The sequence below is a fragment of the Taeniopygia guttata genome, chromosome 3, assembly GCF_048771995.1.
Source record: "Taeniopygia guttata chromosome 3, bTaeGut7.mat, whole genome shotgun sequence".
In the NCBI taxonomy this organism is placed as follows: Eukaryota; Metazoa; Chordata; class Aves; order Passeriformes; family Estrildidae; genus Taeniopygia; species Taeniopygia guttata.
This window is the reverse complement of record NC_133027.1, coordinates 62,941,459-62,964,842: the sequence shown is the minus strand read 5'-3', so window position 1 is coordinate 62,964,842 and position 23,384 is coordinate 62,941,459. Positions and strand designations below refer to the sequence as shown.

General features: G+C 42.4%; 2 protein-coding genes across 12 annotated transcripts in view; one reads left to right on the top strand and one right to left on the bottom strand.

Annotated features, from left to right (window-relative positions):
• The window catches only part of HIVEP2 (HIVEP zinc finger 2), a 137,028-nt gene that overhangs the window by 78,632 nt on the left and 35,012 nt on the right, over window positions 1-23,384 (bottom strand). For 2 of the 11 annotated variants that reach the window (XM_030268094.4, XM_030268098.4), the window contains exon 1: window positions 6,806-7,023. The exons of 8 other annotated variants lie outside the window; for them this stretch is intronic. The gene's annotated coding sequence lies outside the window, so the exon portion shown is untranslated. Of the gene's footprint in view, window positions 1-6,805; window positions 7,024-20,053; window positions 20,119-23,384 lie in introns of those variants that run through there. One more of the 11 variants, XM_072926998.1, reaches the window with a different exon arrangement.
• LOC140683525 (uncharacterized) overlaps window positions 11,787-23,384 on the top strand; it is a 56,661-nt gene continuing 45,063 nt past the window's right edge. The window contains exon 1 of the mRNA XM_072926123.1: window positions 11,787-11,887. Within this exon, the coding sequence (XP_072782224.1) occupies window positions 11,787-11,887 (101 nt within the window). The remainder of the gene's footprint in view (window positions 11,888-23,384) is intronic.

The window sequence follows — 23,384 nt, the reverse complement described above, 5'->3', positions numbered from 1 at the left end:
CTTTCAGTTTGTCTCATCTTGTTGCATGTTAAAAGTGAGGACAGAAATTCAAGAGAAGTCTGGCTGGTGCTACTTTCCCTTGCCTTCAGTTCTGCCGTGTCAGCTGATGCTGGCACATGCAGCATATTTCTCTGCTTCCTTTGGTTTTGTCTTTCCTTGGTCGCTGCTTTGAGCCCCTACCCAGCCATCTCCACAGTTCTCCTGTCACTGCCATGTTACATAAAAACTCAGAAATGGCTTAGGAATCATTTAAATCTGTGCTATCTTGGCAAGCAGCTAATCCTTGAAGCAAATGCTACTTACACAACCGAGTGCCTGCATTTCCTACCCTGTTGTGGAGATGTCATGCCTCATCTCCTAAGACTGGAAGAAATACACAACGCTTTGTAAAATAGCTCTGACTTTCCATTTCTACTATATAAGCATCTTGTTATCTGTTTTTATAGGGAAGGAAAATGGAAAAGGGAATTCCTGGAAGAGATTACAATTGTCAAACTGGCTTTTGATATCTGTTAAACAGCTGAAGCATTAATTTTTTGGCGGCATTGTCAAAAGCCTATGAGAGCTTCCTGACTGAAGTGGAGGAAATAGTACATTTAGTTCTACTACAAGCTGTACTTTTTAAAAAATCCATAGGAAAACAGACTCATTATTCATTTTTCTGTTAATATGTGGTTTTGCCCTGCAGTTTCAGTAATATTTTTTGTAAGACCTGGCAGTCTCAAAAAAGAACTGTAACTTAGAGTTAATGTTTTAATAAACTCTTGTTTATACTACAGTCAAACCAGAACAAACAAAATACAGCTACAAATGACATTTTTATAGGAAGTCAAGAAAAAGATTCATGTGTCTGAATATTTTAGTTACAGTGTGGTAAGCATGACTATTATTTCCTGTAAAACCAAATTGTATCTTTAAAGAACTGGAAGAAGGCTACCATAGGAATAGAACATGGATATGACTTGGGCCTCTAAAGAGCAGCTGGATATAAATACCTTACAATTTAATGCAAAACTCCCATCAAGTATTCTGAGAATTTTACAATGGAGCAATGGCAAGATACGGCCATGAGAAATGTTTGGAGTCTTCAAAATGCACCATGCAGGATTACTGCAAATGCCTCCCTCTGTGGTAAAACTGATGAAAAACTTCAGAAAAAATGTTTGCAGTGAGATAGGCAAGAAAGCTACCATTTTAAAAAAGTGGTCATAGAATCTCAGAAATTAGATCAAAAAGGAAATTACCAAAGTATATTAGATCATATTGTAGCTACATAAGAAAAATCTATGTAGTATGTTTTTCAGCATTTTGTCCAGTTCACTTTTGAGTTGCTCAAACTAATCAGGTCCTCTAGTTTCCATCAAGAAAACAGACTTTCACCATAATGATTTTTTTCCTAGTAGTTAAACTAATTCTCCTTTTGCTCATTTGCATCATTTTACTACTTCATACCTCTTTGAGACATTCTCTTCTAGGTGATCTTGGCTCTGGTGCCCCTGTATCAGATTTACCACTGATATCTAATTTAACAGCAATCAGGATATAAAATGCTAAACTAAAAGGAGCAACTGACCTTGTGATATGCAGCCTTGCTCCCTCTGTAACCAGTGGCAAGCTTCTGCTTGCATGAGACCTGAGCTCCTGGAAGAGGGTGGAAAATCACTACCTCGCTTCTAAAGACACGCTGTATTTCATCAGTGCGCGTGGCTCTGAGCTTTGTGGAGAATGGAGAGATAACAGCAAAGCAGCCTCAAAAGGCTCCTATTTTCTTTATTCAATGTGATGCTCCATTATTTGGTTAGACTGAGAAAATTTGGTTACTGTCACTTTTCCCTGCCTATTAGTGAAAGACAGTTTAACGAGTTTTCTGTTTCTTAGTTGTAATAACCCCTTTTTCATTCCCAAATTGCAGACTTCCAGATTAGGATATCTGGCTAGCCTTTGTATAAAGAAATAGAATTCCTTGAAGGAGAGAAAGGATTTTCACACTGTAGATTGTTATCCTACCTCCCAGGCAAAGGAGAGAAGATGTCATGACCTCATGGACTGACTTTGTATCTCCTCTGTCCCTGAACAAAGATGGTCCCAAGCAGCACACAAAGCAATCCTCAAACATTCATTCACTTCACAAACCAAAAGGATATATAAGTGTGCAAGAAGAAAAGAGAGTCCACCCTTGAGGATGCTGGAATAAGTTTGTGAAAACAAAATTAATAAATGGTAAGGAACTTAATTTTTTAACTTAGTTGTTACTATTTTTAACTAGCAGGGTAACAACTGCAATTGTACTTGAGAAAGACTGGTTGAGTTTTTGGAAAACTCCTCAATGCTAAAGGCCTGTCTGCAGAGGGACAAAAATGTCATGAAACAACAGACACTTGGAAAACTCCTCAGCAATCTGGAATAAGTACCTTGTACTGCCCTTGTGTTATCAGCTATTGCAGTATCATGTAAATCCTTCATGACAGTGCCATTTTTAAAGTGCCACTGTACCTTCAGGTGTCCTGATATTATCAAGGCTCCTGGGGATGTCAGTGTGTGGTATCTCTTTCTTGCCTCCTTTACAGCAAGGTTGCAAGTCAGGATGTGCAAAAGGCCAGGATGTAACTCAGAAAAAATGTAACTTGGCTTAGAAGGAAGCTTCTTCCCTCACTGTCTCTATGTAGTACAGGACCTCTTTATCCTGGATAACCCTGTCTATTACCCACTCTTGTCTCAAGATTCATATCTGGCTTTTCATGTAAGAACAGGCAGCTGGTAGGGAGTGCTGGTGGCTGCAAGCAGGACAGGGACACTGGGCTGAGTCACTGGCAGCTCACCACTTGTTGAGCTGTTTTGAGGTTCTGCAGGAAAAATGCTTACTTTGTGACACTAAAGAGAAATACTTTCAAGAGCAAAAATCGCTACAAGAACTACTGCTCCATGTAGAAACAGAAAATGAGACCAAGAAAAGACTTTGCCACAGTTTAGAGGAGTTGGTGCCAAACTACTGACATAAAGGAGGTACCTTCCTGTCTGCTGCAGTACACAGTCTTCACCTGCAGTATATTCCTTCTCTCTTCTGCCCATGTGCCAACAAACAGGTGGATTTCATTCAAATTAAATGTTTGATGCCAGGATAACATTTATAAATCTACGAAATTACTGACAACCTAGTCCTGGATCTCCAACAATCTTATTAAAGTCACTGGCCACCTGCAGGGAGGACTGAGCTGATGACTAAAGGTCTCAGGACCAAGGTTGTCAGGCACGGAACACTCAGGAAGAGCTGAAGTGTATCTGACTCCATTCACTCACATTACTGTATACAGTACATTACTGTATCCAGTAATATCAAAAAGATGGAAGGCTCTTCATTCACTGGACCAAGTGGATTTAAAAAATTATATTCACAAAAATGTAGTAACTTTTTTCACTGTTCCAGCTTTTCTTTACACTGCATTTTTCTTGTATCATTTCACTGCATTATTTTTATTCCTCTTCACTTTTGTTACTCTATCACTACAAATATGAGCAATGTTTAGGAGCAACTCCTTATTTTTCCGTACAGAAAAGTAATGCCTAAATGAAGTGATGGCTAATCTTTATTTATTCCACAATATCTGAAGGAGTAAAACCCAAAACAAACCAATGAAACTATACAAGCTATTGCTCACAAAAACTGACCAAAACTGCAGTTTCCAAGCATCTGTGAACTGGTTCACTGATTTCAATTGGACTTTACAGAAACACAAAGATCACCTTGAGAGATGAAGGATTTATGACTATAAGAGATGATTTTGAATGAAAACAAACAAAATATACCATGTCCCCTGAAAATGTCGAATCACACTTTGCCTCATATTTCAGAGTATTTTTACAGAGTATAGCCAGCTCACACTAATAATGTATATTTACTTGTGTTTATGATTTCACTATTGAATGAACAGCACTGCCTGCTCCATACAGTCATTCTTCAAACAAAATAGTGCCATTAAAACAGTGGGCCATGGCAAGGTGAGTTTTCTAATTTTTTTCTCTATTCTTTCTATTCTAGAGCACCTCTTTACACTCCAGAGGTTTTAAGCTCTGAGAATACTTTGTGTAAAAATGATACAAGACTATTAAATACCAACTAATGACCCTCAACAAATACCCAACACTACATCAGCTGTACAGAGTGTACAGTCATAGATTTAACAGGTGGGAGAGGTGGAAGAGAAAAGAATTGCATTTAATCTTAAAACTGATTTCAGAATGAAGCCCCAGTATTCCTGTGTCAGATCTAGTCTCCGTTTTCGCCTCCCAGGTATGGTAATTACAGTCCTGTGCCCACTGGGAACTAGTTGCACACTGAAACACCAATACACTTTGCTGGAGGAGGAGAGGTTTGCCGATGGAGATAGTACAAGATGCAGCAGTGAATACTCTGACTTTCAGTGAATGTATAGTATCCCTTGCTTACAACACCTAATTATTTTAACTAAACAGATCAATATCTAGTTAGCCACTGTGCAGGGCGACTTTCAAGATTTTAAAGTCAGATGTTGAATAAATGAAGGCTCTTCTGGAAAAACAAGGCTTTAGCTACTGTGGTCATCATTCTTGAATTCAAGCTGTGCCAGCAGAACTTGGTGCCTGCACTTAGTGAAGGCAACGGGGTACAGGCATACAGACCCAGGCATCCACGGGGCGTGATTTCACTGCAGGGTCAGCACCTAAATTAAGTTTGTCCCCAGCACGACATCTCTGTCACAGCACACAGGGAGGTACCTACACACCCTGCCACATGCCAGTTTGGATTTCATCCCTCTGCCTTGGCCTCAGTGCCAAGCATCAGGAAACGGCAGGCAACTCGCCAACACTTTTTCTTAGAAAACAGCAACCCTTTCTGGAAATGTTCTGAAGGTTTGAAGAGTCTTTCTGGAAAGGTGGTAATGCTGAGCTTTTGCACAAATACTGTAAATGAAAGCTACCCCAAAATACTATCACTACCCTAAAACATGATACCCTTAACAATGGGGGCAAATGAGGTCAATATTAGCGAAAAGATATTACTGTACAGCCAGGCATTTTGATTCCTAGAAAGCTGAGGTAAATGACACATATAGTAGCATCAACCAGTTAGCAAGCTTTATATTTGCAAAGCACACCCTAGGAAAATGCACTGAATTTTAATGCAAATGACTCAAGATTCATCAAACATTTTTGTGCTCAACCTTTTACAGATTTTGAATTATATAACCAATTTGTCATTAATCCCAAAATCTTACTGAAATGACTGAAAAAATATAAACCCAAAAATAAAAGAAGAGTATACTTGTAAATCACAGTTCAATGAAGACCTTTCCATTCCCTCTTCTCCCCATCTTGATTTTCCAAGCCTCTTTTTAATTGCAGCTTCTCTTCCTACTGCTTCTGCAGAATGCATTTCTTAACCAGCACTCAACTAGCCAGAGCAGATGAGGAAACTCACTTCAGAACCAGTCCGTGTGTTGCACCAGACACCTGTCTGAAGGTACACACAGCCTGTATTGCTCAGAGCGAGGGCATGCAGACCACGGCAGCGCACACCTGTAAGCACTGTGTCAACAAAGGCACAGACGGGTTAACTGGCTTCTGCAGGAAGCCTGGTTTCATTCATTAACTACGACCTCTGGGCTAGTATATGCGGAGGAGGGAACACACAGGCGAGTTCAAACAAAGCTGCTGTTTTCCCTCTGAAACTTTTCAAGTCTCAAAATCTCGCACACAACCCAATCTGCTGTCACCTGAATGAAAAACAATAGCAGGCACTCAAATAAGTAAGAGCCGCGTGAGAGTTTGCGAGCCCAGCCTGTGCGGAAGGCCACCTGCCAACAGGAAGAAGTGGTGAGAAGGAATTTGGATCCAGCTGCTATCCTCCCTCAGCCAAACAATGTCGCACGATAAACAGCATTCAGGATTATTTTTTAATCCTCAATCACACTGAGAGCATCTATAGCTGTCATTTTTACTCCCTGGTTACCAGGAGAAGGGCTTGAGAGATTTCTTTGCACAAGTTCACAGACAAGCAATCTCTTGTTTCCTATCATAGCTTTATCAAAGGGATTGAGACAAGAAGAACAGGAGGGAAAGAAGAAGAAATGACAAAGTGCCTCGCTGTAGGGCTGACTCAAGCTGCTAAATTCATCACAGGTAACACAGAAAATCTTGTAGCTGTCTTGCAGCCCCATTTCGCATGTCAGACAGAAAGGCAGAGTGGACATAAAAAAAGGAGATAACTCAGTATCTGCAGTCCTTAACTCCTTAAAATGAAGTACTGAACGCCAGGAAATGAGCTACGACTGCGTGCTCAGTGGGTCACTGTGGCAGGTGCAACTGAACCTTTAGACCACGCAGCCTACCTGCACCTTCAGTTTTAGCCCAGGCAGCACCTGGGTGAAGCGTGCCAATAAATCCACTCGCTGATGAGGGTTACAAAAAGGGTTAAAAACCAACCAGACTGCAGCTGAAAATTCCACAGCGTTTCCCTCCACAGAGCTGCACACTGCGCGTCTCCCTGGTTTCAAACGAACGGGAAAACTGGCCATAAAGATCAGCCGGCTAAACACATGGCACCGCCAGTGCCACCGGCGGGCACGGATGGCTGGAGAGCCGGGAGAGTGGGAGAGTGGGAGAGCGGGAGCATCGCGGCCGCCCGGCGCTGCTCCGGCGCGGCCGCGTCCCGGCCCCCGGGGACGCGCAACTCGCGGCTCCGCCGGATTCACCGCCTCGCCGCCGAGGAACCCCCCTCTCCTTCCTCCCCGCCCCAGCCCCCGCTGAACACCCAGGATCTGGGCACTACCTGCGTTTATCAGCAGAGCCATCCCGTGCCTTCAGTCATTCAAGGAATTTAACAGCCTGGAAATTCCTGTTGTCCATTATTTGAGGTCACAGATAAAAGCTAAACAGCAGCCGTGACTCCCATCAATCATAAGTCACTCGCTGATAGAGCGTATGGTAGGAGACCTACTGATGTAAGCTAGTCACCAGAGAAAATACCCACTGATGACGCATATCCAGGCACAAAAATAGTTACAGGGCCCCCAAAGGGATTATTCAACAGCCTACATTTAGATATTCCTTCAAGAGACCCGCAGTCAATTTGCTGCTATTAGATGGCTGGGGAACATTGAAGTTTAAGTTTCCTCAGCAGACATAACCACAAATAGCTGGTTTAAATAAGCTACTGCAATTACAAGCTGTTTTGTAAATTTTAACACTGCATTATAGTGATTAAGTCTAAACAGAACCACTGGCTAAAAAATCCTATATAGCCTTTGCTCTCAGTATTTACCAATTCCTCCTCCATATTAGCCAGCAATGAAAAGAACAATTTAAAATTAATTCACAAATGTTTAAACTAAGCCACTCATGCTAGCCTAGAGCAATATTTCTTTATGATAAAAAACCAAAACAATATATGCAAAATTGTATGGGATATTTTGGTGCTGCTTAAATGCTATCTGGATCAACTTTTGCCTTAATTTTTATCCTTCTTTGGTATTTGGCTCTGTACTGCACAAAAAGAAAAATACAGACATAGTTAATCATTCTTGCACAAATCAAAACCATTTAAAGGTAAGTTATTGCAACATGCAAAACCAAGTACCGTGCACCCGCTTTGAGCAGGGGCTAGAAAGAGGATCCCCAGAAATCCCTTTGAGCCTAAATTATTCTGCAATTCTGTGCAGCTGGATTTTTTGGCATTAAAAACATAATCCTCTAAATTAACCAATCAACTGATAATCCTACAATACTCCTGCCCCCTTCAACAGTTTCAGGATCCTTCTCATGCCCAGACAGCAAAAAAACTTAGTAGGCTATAGCTGAGCCTACTAACACTGCTGAGCATGAAACACTGACTGTGCATTTACGGCAATATTAAAATCTTTAATAAAACAATACTTTATTTTAACATCCAACCCCCCTTTTTGAAAGCAATTCTGGTGCTCAGGAGTCTAAAATTTACTGGCTTTTTATTGCACATTTAGAATCTAAATATAGGAAAATATTTTATGGCTCTGATGCCTATTTCATTGACATACTTTTGGAAAGCATTACCTAGCCAAACAAATACTCAAGGGTTTATAGTGTTTACCCTGTAAAGCAGGAGAAGGAATTGTCTCAGGTTATGAACTTCTACCTCACTTTCTTCATCTGTGATAACATTATTAAAAGTAACACTAAAAATTAGCACAACTGTTTCATAAAGCCCTCATGTTTCTCTTATGCATCCATATCCTGCCAGTCCACATGGCCTAATTTAACAGCCCTAAGAAGAAATATTGGTGCCCTCTAGCTGATTTTCCTCACCAATTTCATGCAGACTCTGAGCAGCAGTTTCTCTTTTCTCTTGACATTCCTGGGTCTTTCACTGGTACCCCCAAAATGTAATGCCCTGGAATAAAATGAGCCACATCCTACAGAAGATACAGGAATCAAAACACTCAAATCCCTTAGTGCTGTCAACTGTAGGAGCTCTTTAAATATCATAAATGCTGTGAAAAACAGGAGAGATATAACTGCGTTCAATACCACCTTATCAAGAACCGGTGAAGCACCTAAATATACTTTGTAGCAAGTCTGCACATTCCATGGGAAAATACAACCTGCAATTTTGCATGAAACACAGGAAGCCCTTCACCCATTCAGAAGCAGTGCAATTGCTCTCCATCAGGAGCCTTCAAAAAGCTTCTAAGTCTTTCATTATGTTCTGCCAAACATTCTGAAGTTAGTAGGTGATGAATCAATTTCACAGCTCAGAGCCCAGGACCTCCCTTTTGCCATCACACAAGCCTTGGCGAGCAGGGAGAGCTTTCCTCTCCTTTCACTCTGATGTCTGCCAAAGGGACAGACTCCCCGTTCCACCCTCCCTGTTCCCATCCCCTCTTCCTCCAGCCCCTCTCCTGGAGGCTGAGGTACCACTGAGGTACAGGGCCTCATCCCCTTATAGCCGCATGTCCCTGTCCAGCAGGGACGCAGCTGGAGCACATCTCCAAAGCTGGGAAAGCCACCAGGCAGGGATGCTAACACATACTTTGAATACCATCTCCAGTGTGACAGGTGACGTCAACAAAAGTGTCCAAATCCCAAAGAGGAGGTCTCTCCTGGCTGGAAGAAAACCCCTGCTGAGGAAGAGCTGTCTCAGGAAACGCTGAGCCTGAGGTGGCAGGCAGCTGCCTGGCAGCTGCCAGAACAGCTCTTTGGCACCTTTGAGTGAGTGCATCTGCTCTAAGCCACACCAGCAGCCACCGGCTGCCCAAAGGATGCAAGAGAACAGGAGTCTGTGTGGAAAGCAGGGTTAAAGTTCTGTTCTCTTCCTCCTTGTCCAGCTAAAAGGGGCAGAGGTTGGCTGGAGCTGGCTGTCTCTGTGCATTTAATTAAAGGCATAAACCTCTGTGGAGAACTCTGGATGGCCCTATTAACCATTAATCACATTAAACACAGAAGGGAGATCAGGATTTGAAGCTCAAAATAAATACTGTGACACAGACTAACTTCTAGGGTTGCCTTCATAATCCTCAAAAGGTCCATTTAAACCTTGATTGGGAAAAAGGAAGTTGCAGCACATACTGTGTATTTCTGTGTTTGAACAGCAATTGTAAAGCAGAAACTGCTTAAATGTGTGGGAAGCATCAGGCTGATCCTGCAATTTCCAGCTATCTTTAGAAAGTTAACTTCCCAATGGGCCACCTGCCTGTTGGAAGACAGAATGGGTTAATCACAGTGGCTAGGCATTTTGGAAGGGTCCTAGGGCTCCACTTCTCTAGCACCTTACTACAACATTCCAGCTAATGCTCCTTTCATATACATCTCTAGGGAAAGGATGCTACAGACTCAGTCAATACTCATTAAGCGGTTCTAATCCAAATCTCTACATCAATTAAAAGATGAAGGGCTTATTTGAACATGGAACAGTCAAAACCCTTTGTTCACGTAAAAGAGGCATTTTACACCATTTGGAAAGTGAAATTTTTGGCACATTTAATTTTTTTTTGCTTGCTTGAGGTTTTTCTGTTGATTTTTTTGTTTGGATTTTTTTTTTTTTTCCAACCAGCTGTTGGTTCTGCCAGTTGTCACGTAGGAGACCTAGAACAAGGCTGGTTTGTGCAACTTCTTTTCTGAAAGGCAACAGACTTTTCAAAAGACTGATTTCTTGAAACTAAAAGAACCCAGCAAACCCTTCAAGAGAATAGACACAGATGTGGTAATGTGACAGACAGCCAGTGGAGGTTGTGTCTCCAGGATAAAAGGAGATACGGTAGAAAAATTAGGATCTGGCAGGAGCAGCTTTTGCTTTTTACAGTAAAAAAAAACATGTTGCATTTCAATACAGAGAAAATATAATGAAAGCAGGTGAAGGACAGAACAGGAATCATGGTTACAGTGGTAACTAAGTATACCAATTTAAGTAAGTCTTAAAGAGTGTAGAGATGTCCTGTTATCACAAAACTTCATTAAAGTTTTAAAAATGCTGTGTTTGAAGTAGGAAGCTGATGAATTATCCCTTACTGGCCCAGGAGCATCCAATTTTGAATAAACATTAATGTAATGTAGGAATATTGTTTATGAAAAGAGACTGAGATTTCCAAACAGACAGGAAGAGAACACCTCACATTAGCAAATTTTTATTTGAAATTTCTATTATTTTTTAAACTAGGGGCAATATTAGAAAATACTGGCTCAGTGAGGATGGGATAGTATGGTGCATTTAGTCACCATATCATACAACATTAGATAAACCAAGACACTGATGTCAGAAACATAAATATAATTCATGCTATTCTCAGTCTGTCTGCCCATCAATGCCTTTCTCTCACTGCTAGCATTGGTAAAACAGGTAATATTGATTATAAATAATAAAAAAAAAAATATTATAGCAGCACAGGCGTCTAAGACTACATATTGATTTTTCTTTATTTGGAAGTAGGACTCTGATACCTCTTTTTGCATTCAAGTATCCCTGAAGAAATCTAAGATGATAACAATGGATTATGGTGGTAGGTAGCATAGTTAACAGTAAATTACAGAGTTTATATCAAAGTTCTAAAGTAAACCAAACCATAAAACTAAAGAAAGCTATTGCCTGAGCACCTGAAACTGAGTTTTCTTGAAATAAGAAACTAGCATTTAATAGCAACAGCCTTGTCTGTGTACAACCCTATACCAAGATAATAACTAAAAATACTTTAAGTTCTATTCTTTACCAAAATTCCTTTAAAGTATTTCTACATTATGTTGATAAAAAACAATAGTAGTCTCAGTGGTTTGTTCACATCATATGTATGCCACTTGGCTTGAAGGGACCAAATAATATTAATCATCAAAACATGACAGATTTATTCTATATATTATTCTATAGTGACTACACTGGTGGATAAGAAAGGAGGAACTCATGTCATTATCTTGCCTTCTTTTAAGGTCCCTGATACAGTCTCACACAACATCTCTGTCTCTCTATATTGGGGAGATAAGGATTTGATGGCTGGACCATTCAATACAAAGGGAACTGGCTGGATGGCCATACCCAGAGAGTTGCAGCCAACCTCTCAATGTCCAAATGGATCTGCACCAAGTAGTGTTCCTCGTGGAACCTACTGGGACTAATTCTGTTCAATGTCATAATTAATGACGTAGTGGAATTGAGTACACCCTTAGCAAGTTGGCAGGGGACACCAAGCTCAGCAGTGCAATTGACAATCTTGGTGGAAGGGATGCCATCTCTAGGGACCTTAATAGGCTTGAGAAGTGGGCCTATGAGTGTGAACCTCATTAAATTCAACATGGCCAAGGCCAAGGACCTGCACACAGTTTGGGGCAACCCCCAGTATCGGGACAGACAGAGAGTGAATGGTTTGAGAGCAACCTTCTGGAGGACTTGGAGGTACTGTGTTGAATTAAAAGGACACTAGCTGCCCACCACAGCTGCTCTGTTACTCCCTTCCTCAAATGAACAGGGGAGAACAAACACAACAAAAGAGATGAGAATGGGGGAGATCACTCACCACTTACCATTACAGACAAAACAGACTTGATGTGGGCAAAGAAATTTAATGTCTTGCCAAAAAAATGCAGAGTAGAATAATGAGAAATAAAACCAAACCTTAAAAAAATTTCCCCTCACCCTTCCCTTCTTGCCAAGCTTAACTTCACTCCAGATTTCCTCTACCTCCTCTCTGCTAGTAGCGCAGAGGAATGGAAAATGAGGTTGTGTTCACTGCCACTCCTTCCTCCTCAGGGGGTCACAGCCTCTTTCAGGCATCCCAATGCTCCAGTGTGGGGTCCTCTACAGCTGCAGGTGGGTGTCTGATTCTCTATGGGCTGCAGGGACACAGCTGCCTCACCATGGTCTGCACCCCAGGCTGCAGAGGAATCTGTGCTCTGGTGCCTAAAGCACCTCCTGCCCCTCCTTCTTCACAGGCCTTGGTGTCTGCAGAGTTGTTGCTCTCACATGTTCTCACCCTGCTCTTCTCTGGATGCAATTGCTGTTGTGCAGCAACTTTTTTTTTCCTTCTTAAATCTGTTATTCCAGAGGTGTCACCTCTGTTGCTGATGGGCCCAGTCTTGGCCAGGGGCACGTCCATCTTGGAGCCAGCTGACATTGGCTTCATTAAACACAGAAGAAGCTTCTGGTAGCTTCTCACAGAAGCCACAAGTAGTAGTAGTAGTTCCCTGGTACCAAAACCTTGCTACACAAACCCATTACACTGTTAGAGGAAAAATTAGATATGACTTAGCAATGTGCACTTGGAGCACAAAAAGGCAACTGCATCCTGAGCTGCATCAAAAGCAGTGTGGCCAGCAGGTCAAAGGACTTAATTCTGTCCCTTTATTGGGCTCCTGTGAGACCCCACCTAGATATCATATGCAGATCTGGTGACAATGACAAGTCAAATCCAGACCTGTTGGAGAGGATCCAGAAAGGGCCACAAAGATGATTAGAAAGCTGAAGCACGTCTCCTATGAAGCCAGGCTGTGAGACTTAGGGATATTCAGCCTGAAGAAGAAAGCAAGCTCTGGGGAGACCTTATAGCAACCTTCCAGTACCTACAGGGGACCTATAAGAGAGGGACTTCTTACCAGGGCCTGAGGTGATAGGACAAGGAGTAACAGTTTTGAACTTAAAGAGAGTAGGTTTAGCTTAGATATAAAGAAAAAAGTCTTTATTGTGAGGATGGTGAAGCACATCTTCTCTTTCCCAGAGAAGATGTGGATGCCCTGGAAGTGTTCAAGGCCAGATTGGATGGGTGTCTGTGCTGTGTCTGTACAACCTGGTTTAGTGGAAGGTGCCTCTGCCCATGGCAGGGGGGTTGGGATTCGATAATCTTTAAAGATCCCTTTCAACTCAAACCATTCTGTGACTATGTAATTCCAGTGCACAAAACTAGGAGTAGCATAGAAATGCTGTAAAGCAAAAACAGAAACAATGACTGCAAAGAGCCTATTCTGAAATGACATTTATTTCACTTTGGTGTTTGATTGCAAATCAGTAAAAACAATCTTCATCCACAGGTACTGCCAATAAAAAATTAATTTAGAATGTATACCCACTTTGAACCCCATCTGGAAAGGGAAACACAGAGAGAGTGACTAGGGGTCACCAAAACTGGGGACTGGGAAAGGGCAGCATAGGAAACTCTGCTGTCTTCACTTTCTCCATCCCTGAGCACTGTGATAACCAAAGATCGTATTTAAGTGTTAACGACCTCACATGCACACAATCTGACCTGCCCTTGAGGATGAAGTTTCATGCTTCAGTGAGGTCAGTCCAATGGTAAGCTGCCACCCAAGAGGGGAGGATGCCACTTTGCTTCTTCCTCTCAATGCCAGCTATGTGCTCCTGCCAGCTCTAGTTTGCCTGTGCCCATGGGGAGCCAATCCAAGGTGCTCACCCACCAGAAATCCCTGGCTATCCAACAGCTCACTGCCTGCCCAGCTGTCCAAATCAGCCCAGTGTGGGCTGCAGAGGGCAGGTAGCAGGAGCAGCCCCTCAGGGACATGAAACCACAGCCAGGACAGTGGGAAACCTTTCCTCAATCTCCAACCACCTGCCCACTGGCTTCCAGCTTTGAAAGCACTGGAGAATCTAGGCCAAGGAAGAGAAAAGCTGGCTTCTCAAAGTTGGGAGGCACTTCAGACATTGAAGCAGACAACTCCAGCAGGGACCATCAGAGAGCCAGCAGGGCCTTGAAAGAACTACAGGGGGAAGAAAGGGGACTGTCCAAACCATGCTATGCAAAGAAGAGAGACCCAGCTTGGCTGGTCGCTGCCACCAGTACCTGCCAAGAGGGGAGATCACCCCAGAAGGTGTATTTAGCTCTGCGCTGATTTGTTTACTAGGCCCGTTGAAGCCCAAGTATGCCTGATGCTTCAGAAATGCCCATTTGGGATATTTTTCAAAACCTTTCTCCATTTTTTTCCCTTTCTGGCAAACTGCACAGATAAATCCATTAGTAGTTTCCTCTAAAACAGGTAGTTTCTTTCCCTCTTGAGAGTTTTTTTCATATTGCATATTGCTCAACAATCAAGGAAAGAACGCAAAGATCAAACTCATAAAGCATTCTTAAAAATTCAATTTATTAAAAAAAAGTACAATTACCAAATCACATTGCTTAATCTTTTATATCTTTTAAACAACACAAAAAAACCCAAAACATATGACATCTCATAGAGACTTTTCAGGGATTCTCCTCAAAAGACAGTTTCACTTGTTAGTTATACCCAATTCCTCTCTTCCTGGACTCCCTCAAACCACCAGCTATTATCTCTTATCTCTGGAATATGTTAAACTATGAAAAAAGCATTGTCTTGCCAACTTGGCATAAGAAGAGGGGAGATAGCTCTCCTTGCTCTTATGGGAATGCCTACTGAAATGAAAGTTTTTGGGCTGCTCCAGTTTACGCACTGATTAATATGACTCTTCTCTTACTGACATCTCCTTTTCCTATGAAAAGTTCAAAAGTTCAGTTAGCAACAATCTGATGTCTCAGCTTGCTACACAAGCCTCTGGGTTATTTAATCAAGAAATTAGACTTCTACAATGCATAGCAGTACACTCACTGCAGTCAGACTGGGAACTGTTGCTAATTAACAAAAACGCCAACATAGAATTATTTATTATATTAATTAATTAAAGCATATATAAGCAGCCTATCTGTAAGAAGTTAGATGCAACCTCTAACAGACTTCCTGCTGATGTGCTGCTGCCAGTTTCTCGGTGCAACTGTGGCCATTCCTAAATAACTTACCCTGGAAGATTTCATTGAGTGCCAGACACAAGCACCAGGGCTGGGTGAAAATAAATCACTGTCGGCAGCATGCCAGTACTTGTTCCTAAAATCTACGGAAAACGGCTTCTTCCCTACAGCAAAAATTTTGCATAACCATTCTGCACTGTTTAATTGATCTCTGCAATGGGATGATAGTAAAACCTCCTCCATTTCCATGTATTTTAAGACAGTAGTTCATGTTGTTTTGATTTCATTCTCTTCACATTTGCTGGCTTTTTGCATCAGTTGTGCAGCTTCTCATACAGAATCATCTTTTTTAAAATTTATTCATTTAGGGTCAAAGTCTTTCTCAATACCAACTCTTGGTATGATGCTGACCCAAATCCAAACATGTTAATGTTCTGAGTCTATAACCATCCCCTGCTTTGATTTCTACCATACTCCTATCAAAGTCAAGTTACTTCCTTTTCTACTAATGTCCTCTTATCAGTATACATAAACTCTGCTTTTAATGTTTTAATGTTTAACATTTACTGTGCTACACTGCTATTTAGGCATTTTCATAACCACAATAAAAATTAGGAAAATTCCCATTTTGTGCTGTGATATCAATCTATTTTAAAACCTATTGCAAGATACCACAACAAATATTATGGTGTGACTTCAATACCTGATAGCAGTGTAAACATCAGCAAGTTTTCCTGGGTAATCACAGGCATCTCAATTATCCAGATACTGTCTCAGCAAAAGGGCAGCCTGACTTACAGTACGGTCAATGACTTTCTATGCATTAGTAATTTTAGTAAACCTAGACAGGAAAAAGAGTCCTTGGTTGCTCCTTCACAGAAAATTTCTTCATACATTTTTGTGGTGAATTTATTGTTCCTGTTCAGAAGAGTTTAGGCATTCTTGGGGGTCTGTGCTCACCACTGCCTGCCCCATGCACCAGATGCTAAAGGTAGGCTCCTGGTCTCTCTGCCAGATCAGTTTTCAGTTGCTACTCCCCAGTCTTTCAAAGAATTTGGTTTTTTTCTTGCAAATTTTGGCAGTCAGCATGTGACACTTCTAATATAAAAAACTGACTGGCATTTCAAGAAAAAGCCAACCACCTTGATGGGGCTGCTCCCCTGAGGAAAGAATGAAGGGAACACATTCTTCTCTGCATACACTTTACCCTATAAGGCACATAACTTCCCAAGGGCCTCCAGTGTTTCACAGCTCCCAAAATTCTGTTCGACCACCTACCCACTTTTTGGCCAACTGGCTGACCCAGAAAAGCAGCAGAGAAGCAGCAGCCACTGCAAGGAAGAAGAAGCAAACACAGCTTGCAAAGCAGAACCGCGTGGGAAGGAGCTGCTCCCTGGGCACAAAGAGGGTCAGCTGCAGCTTGCCCTGGAATGAGCAAAGCAACAGGGGTCAGACCACAGAGGTCATGAGAAGAATGGACAGGGAAGAAAGAGCACACCAAGGGAAAGAGCTTTCTTCTTCTACCGCAGTTAACTCCCCTAAATTTCCTCCCTCCTCCTGGTTCCCCAGTTTCCAAAAATAACCTATACAAAGGCAAAAACTGCAGAGGCAGGGAGCCTTAAAAGAGCTGCAGTTGGAAAATACAAAAAGGTGGCAAGGGAATTTATTCAAAAGAAAAAAGAGACACGCTCTTTTTGGAAAAGAACAGTGACATCTTTTAGCATGAAGCCACTTCAGCAGGGATGTAGGTCAACAGCTGAAACCAGCACCTGTGGGGTCTCAGGTCCTGGGGCTGGAGTGGGCAGCCAGAGGGACCCAGAGGTTGTTTGGCCTCTCCCCAGGAAGCTGGAAAAGGCTTGGGCCGGTCTTGGTCCCTCCTGCCCTCACATACTGCAGCTCAGCAAATAGTTCTTCTTTAGGCAGGCACATATTTCATGTTTCTGGTATCAGAAGATGCTTGACATTTGGCCTTAAAAGTAAAGGCAACTTAAATGTGGAAAAGATCTCTTAATGACTAAGAGAGCCAAGAGCAAATATTTGCACCCAAAGAATTCAGTTCCTCCCACAACAAAGCAACCTCCTAGAACTGATTATAAACAAATTAAAAAACAACTAGCATGCCTATCAAAAATAATTGTTTTGCTGCTGGCAAAGAATTAAAGACTCAGAGGGCCTAAAACAAACTCTGAGGGTTAAATTTGATTCCTAATTGCTAGACTGGACACCAAGGTGAAAGAGGGGAAAAAAACCTCCTCCTGTTGTGCAGAAACGTTTGTCCTGCTCACATGGCATCAGTGGGAAGGATGTGTTCCTCTAATTGAGAAGTTAATTCAGGTACAGCCTGAGAGATTTGGGGTTACACCAACATCAGCCATCATAATTTCCACATCACACCGGCTTTGATTTCAGGGGTATTAAAGCACCCCAAAGCCACATGAAATTTTTTTGTCTCTGCTTTTCAGCCCTGATTAAAATAAGCAAGTATCAGCACATCTCTGCATCACTACAGTGAAATACAGGAACATCCCTACTCACTCAGCCAAAAGCAGCAAGACAGCGCTCACTGTCAAAAGGTCTGTTTTCACCAACATTTCCTTCTTGTGCCTTTCACCACTTGCTTTCTCTGTAACAGGAAAAATTATTAAGGTCTCTAGGTCTGTCCTGTCCCCATGTTTTACCATGAAATACTAACACATACTGCAGAGTATCTCAGAGACAAGTGCCCAGAGAACCATTCCTCTTCCTGTACAACAAACCCACTGTTTTGAATTAACATTTCTCCACCTCTGCAGACACTTGTTATCTTCTTGCATTTCAGTAATGACATTTCAAAAAGTCTGGAGAAAATTGGTAGCTAGTTCTGAGAAGGAATTCTAGACTGATGCCCCAAGCTCAGCCTTCTGATGTTGCATGGCCACTGTGGTGGTCAGCCAGGGTTTGAGCCTCAGCCTGGCACACACTGGTACCACTGCCCACAAAACAAACTATTTCAGAGAGAGGATGTTTCTCATCTTGGTAGTTCTCAAGAAAAGCTTAAAAATATGAAGCAAACACCACCTAAGTCTTTAGAAAAGCATAAGCAGAAATGGCAGAAATTATTTGGAGGTTTGGAGCTTTGGATAGGGTTTAAATCTCATAATTTCTGATCTCTTTCTTCTCTTTTGCACTTAAGTAATCATTTTCAAATGACACAGCTAGTGATGCCAATGAGTTGTTCCACAGCAATCTTCTTCAGCCTCCTATCAAGATGGAAGTCACCACAATCTCAGAAAACATCCCCTGGCAAGCGATGGCTCTAAGTGGGCCAAGCCATGCCTCTTTCAGAGAAGCAGCAAAGCTGTTGAGAGAGCAGCATTTTTAGGAGTGAAGTTTAGGAGAGTGGGAAGAAGACAGCTTCACACAGCCTTAGCTGTTTTTCCCAGCAGAGCAGAGCTTGAGAAGGAAAAACACCACAAGTTTCTCATCTTCTCTGGCTTGCCACAAAACAGGCGTGTATTTTTCAGAAGGATCCTCTGAGTCTGACACCGAACTTAGCTCAACTGACATGAAATGTTAATGTTTAGGAACAAGGTAGGTGGAGAGGAGGAGGAAAAAAGACATTCATTATTTGATGCAGAATTCATTCAGAAGCTTCTTTTGCACAGCCAGAACTAAAATTTCCATTCAGCTCTTTACTTCTGGTAGCCTAGATAGCTTGAACAACTGGAAGAGGGATCTAGAGGGAGCCCTTACCCCTGCCTGCATGGCAGCAGCCCTTCCCCAGACTCCTTCACAGAGAAGAAGGCACATTTTTATGACTGTGAGTCTTCAGATACAGGATGAGCAATTTTCCTTGGGAATATTCATACTGGCTTTAGGCTTCCAGACATGGTGCACAGAAAAGATCTGTCTCCAACCACCCTTTCTGGTGCCTGCAGCAGCCTCCCAAGTATGGCCCTACTGCTCCTCATCAGCCCCCAAAACCTCAATAAGAAGAAGGTCACAAGCTCTTGGTGCTACAAACATAGCAACTACTATTTAAAATAGGCTGGACCATGGTATGACATTCATCCATGTATTTTATGCCTTTTCTCCTCTTCATGCCAATCTGAATTCTCCTCCCACTTTGCATATTTTAATTTTCTTGCTCTGTTTTTTGTTTGGTTTGGTTTTGTCTACATTAGATCTGAAACCCAGCTTTTCCCTCCAGAGGAGGGACCAGAGGAGGATCTCTTTCCTTTGCTGTGCTCTTCCCAGCCCCGTTTTTTCTCTGATCACCCTTCTGCCTTTGCTCTGTTTCCTTACTCTTCTCATCCTTGATTTCTCCCCTCCTTTTCTTCTTGGATGTTCCTCTTGGTGCTCTCTCCTCATCCTTCCTGCCAAGCTGACTGAGGCACTCCCCTGGGAAGGTGCTGCCAAATAGCAGCTGGGATGTTTGCAGGGTTGTATCAGGTAGCGACACCTACAAAGGAATCCTTTGGCTCTCTTGCTACATTGTTGGCTGGAGTGATTCCTCCTCTTTATTTTACGGTTGCATACACAGTTCCTTTGTCAAAACTCAAGAAAATGAGGGTGTGACATAATTTGGGAAGCATATGCCAGTATTTAATGAGCTACATTTGCTTCCTTGTTTTGGGGAGCTGTGCAAAAATCAGAAGCCACAACAATAACAGCAAAATTGTGAGGATGTCAAGTGCAGCATTAGCAAGGGACCTGGTCTTACCATGTTGCTCTCCCTAAGAAAGAGAACATTTAAAAATGACACCTTCTTACTTTGCAGCTCTACTGCCTGGAGGGTGAAATCCACCCCTTTGTGGAATGCTGAGACAGGATCACTTCAGTACTATTTATTCCCTTAGAAAAGATTTACCCACCTACCACTGGTCTCCTGAAGAGGGTGAAATTTCCTCCAAGCAGAATCTCAAACTCAGGATTCCCACTGCAATGGAAGCAAGACTTGTTTTTAAGAAAAAATGTATTCCTACTGGTATTTAACAAGTAAACAAAAACCCCAAACCAAATTTATAAAAAAGGAACAAAAGAATACAGATTAAAAGAGGGATTAATTTTATTCCTCCTCTCCTCTTGCACAGTATAACCACAGTTGGAAGTTGGTCAACTGCTTTCTTCTTGCACAGCAACTTCCAGCTGCAGAGCTATATTCATCCCCCAGTTAGACAGGAAACCTTGCTGAAATCTCTAAGCTAGATGCACTGGTATGTTCGGGCTGCCTTGCCTGTTTCAGCAATACAGAGCAGCTGTAAATCCAGTTTAACTTGCCACTTCTGTCAGTTGTACCATGCCAGATTAGCACTGCTGTTAGCCTCACAAATATCCACATCTGGAGATTCTCCTACTGCCCAGTCTGACTTTAAACCCTGCAAATCTGCAATTCACCCACCCATCAGCACAGCTGGCAGGATCAGCCTGAGATAGTTCTTCACCCTGAGCAAAATCAATTTATCACATTCTCCCATCCTACCTTCCTGCAGTCAACCAAGCAGATCAAACAAAATTCACGTAATGATCAGCTCTCAGTTAGCCCCTGGACAATTGTCCAGTTCTTCTGGAGTCTGACTCCTGGCCCTCTCTGGGAGCAGGTGCCTTTCTAGTGCAGGTCTGTGAATCCAAGTCAGCCGGGAAAACAAAATACACCATTTCTTTGTACTTTTATATTTCTTTGGATGTCAGGAAACAGAGCTAAGTCTTGTTTCCTGCTCCTTAGCCAGCGGAGGTAGGGGAAACTGGAAGTAGATGTAGAAAAAGGCAGAAAGAGGGCAGATCAAAAGGATCAAGGAAAATAATAACAATAATAAAAAAACCCACCAAACAAATAAAAAGCAACCAACCACCCACTGCTTCACTCTGCTCTGTAAAGCAGTACATCTTGGAAACAATATGTCCCTCCGCCCCCATCCCAAGTCTTTCTCTCTAGGGATATACAACCATCTCAGGGATTAATATCATTTTCTTGCAACATTCAAGTGCTGCTGCACTTACAGTCTTATAAAAAAACCCTCAAAAAACCCAGATTCTTCATTTGCTTTTTGCCTGAGAAAAATGTATGTAAAGAAGAATCAGAGAGAATTGGGGAGGGGAGGTGGAGCAGGTGTATTCGTGTCACTTTGATTTTCTAAGAACAAAGGCTTTTCTTTATATATAAATAAGTTAATGGGGAAAATTTAGGTGCATTTTATTTTTGCCCAGCTCAGTCCCAACCCGTCACTCTGAATGCATTAATACATCCACCTTCAGCACAGTTGGGCCCTCCGTGTTGCCATGGAACTGAAACCTTTGCAGTTTGGATGGCGATGTACTTATGCTGTATTTATGCTTTGGAAGCATACTGTTCTTACACTTCCTATAACAGAAGCAAAATCACTGCATAGCATTAACTCCCTTAGTATTTAAGGCATTCAATGCCTTTCTTGCCTGCCTGTCTTCACAGAGTTAGTTTTTTCTATCTTGCCACATGCAAATGAAGCACATTTGACATAGCTATTCTCGTCTTCACGAACTCAATAGCTCACACGCTGAGCACATTATAGAAGGGCCACAAGACTATGGTCTTTCCCTCTTTAATAGGAGGCTGCTGTCAGGCCTGCAGCAGCCGAGACAAGGGCTGCAGACACCATAAATGTATGAAATATGCATGGATACAGAAAAGTATTATCTTTCAAGGTGGCATTTAAGCAGACTTTTTAAGCCTAATAAACCTATGTGCTGCTAATGTTCTTGATGCTCCTGAATATTCTTTTGTACACATTTGTCGGAGTAAACAAATTACACTATAAAGATCCTGCAGTGGGGACCAAATCTTTCAACATCTTTCTTTAATAACCTAGGCTGGTGGGATATCGGTGGTGAGCACAGCTTTGGGCACTTCAGTTAGAGAAAAAACAAAGTCAGTACAATTCTGTGTCATCCTGAAGTTTCAGCCTACAGTGATTGTCTTCACCAGATCTCAGCCAAAGCTTCTGAAAATGCCTATACACAAATTGTAAATACATAGATTTTTATGTTCAAAGCAAAAGCAGAGTACAAAAATATCCAAGTTCATTATAAAAAAATTACCATAGTAAATAAACAAACAAACAAACAAACAAATAGCCATTCATGTATATAAACATTGGATCTGTACCTGCAGAAACAACTGGAAGCCAGTCCATGGTCTGAAGCCAGCTTGAGGCTTTTTTTGTCCCAAGTTAAATATTTGCATAGTATTAAGCTTAAAATTACAGCATTTGCTGAAGAAACTTGCTGACTTGTGTATATGGAAAAACAAGAGGGAATTTACTGTCCCTGCACACTGGGGCAGATTCTTGGGATGCCTTCTCCTTCCCATGAATTCCTGGACAGCAGAGAGACAGACAGACTACCGACAGGGGAATTCCCCTCTTGGCTTCCACAGGATTTTGTGCGCAGGCAAGACAGAAAGGCAATAACCCAGGTAGCGACTTTATGAAGGCAGCATTTGTTGCTTTGGTGCCTGCCCCTCGACCACCTGGTAACACTCCTTCCTTTTAGCACTGTCCCCAGCTCAGAAAAGCCCCATTCACCCAGCACCTCCACCCGTGCAGTTTGACCGGCCCCTGTGCCGCCCCGGCTCCCCCACTTCTGGCCGCTGGCAGGCTCCGGCCACTCGCTGCCCCAGGGAATGGGCTGGGGGCTGCTCACAGAGGGGCTTTCTGAGGCAGAGCTGGCTTCTGGCGCCCACTTGCCAAAATAAGGCACAAAAGCATTGCTGTCTCTGTGTCTCTGTCTGGGCCAGAGCAAGGCAGCTGATTCCCTGTCCCCAGGTGCTAGCGGGTGCACACGAGACCCTGTGAGTGCCTGTGTTTTCGGGTACCCCCTTCTGCCCTCCACAGAGGCAGAGCTGTGCTGGCAGCATAAGCTCCCTCTCCTCCTTCCATCGTCAGCACATATCTGACAGTCACACGTCCCCATCGCTGCGTCCATTACCGCGAGTTTACATAAGGCTCTCGCCATCACTTTTCTAGTTACAGAAAATGTATATGGAGCTGTGATGAAAGGCCAGCGCAATGTCAAGAGAATTAAAAGGACTCCAGAGACTGATTAGAGTCAAAAAGGAAAGGATTTATGATGGTTAATAAAGTTAAACCTGCCAGAGTCCTGGTTATTCTTTCCAACTGCAGGTAATCAGATCTTAAAGGAAAAATTATTAAGGTGTAAAATTATTAAGGG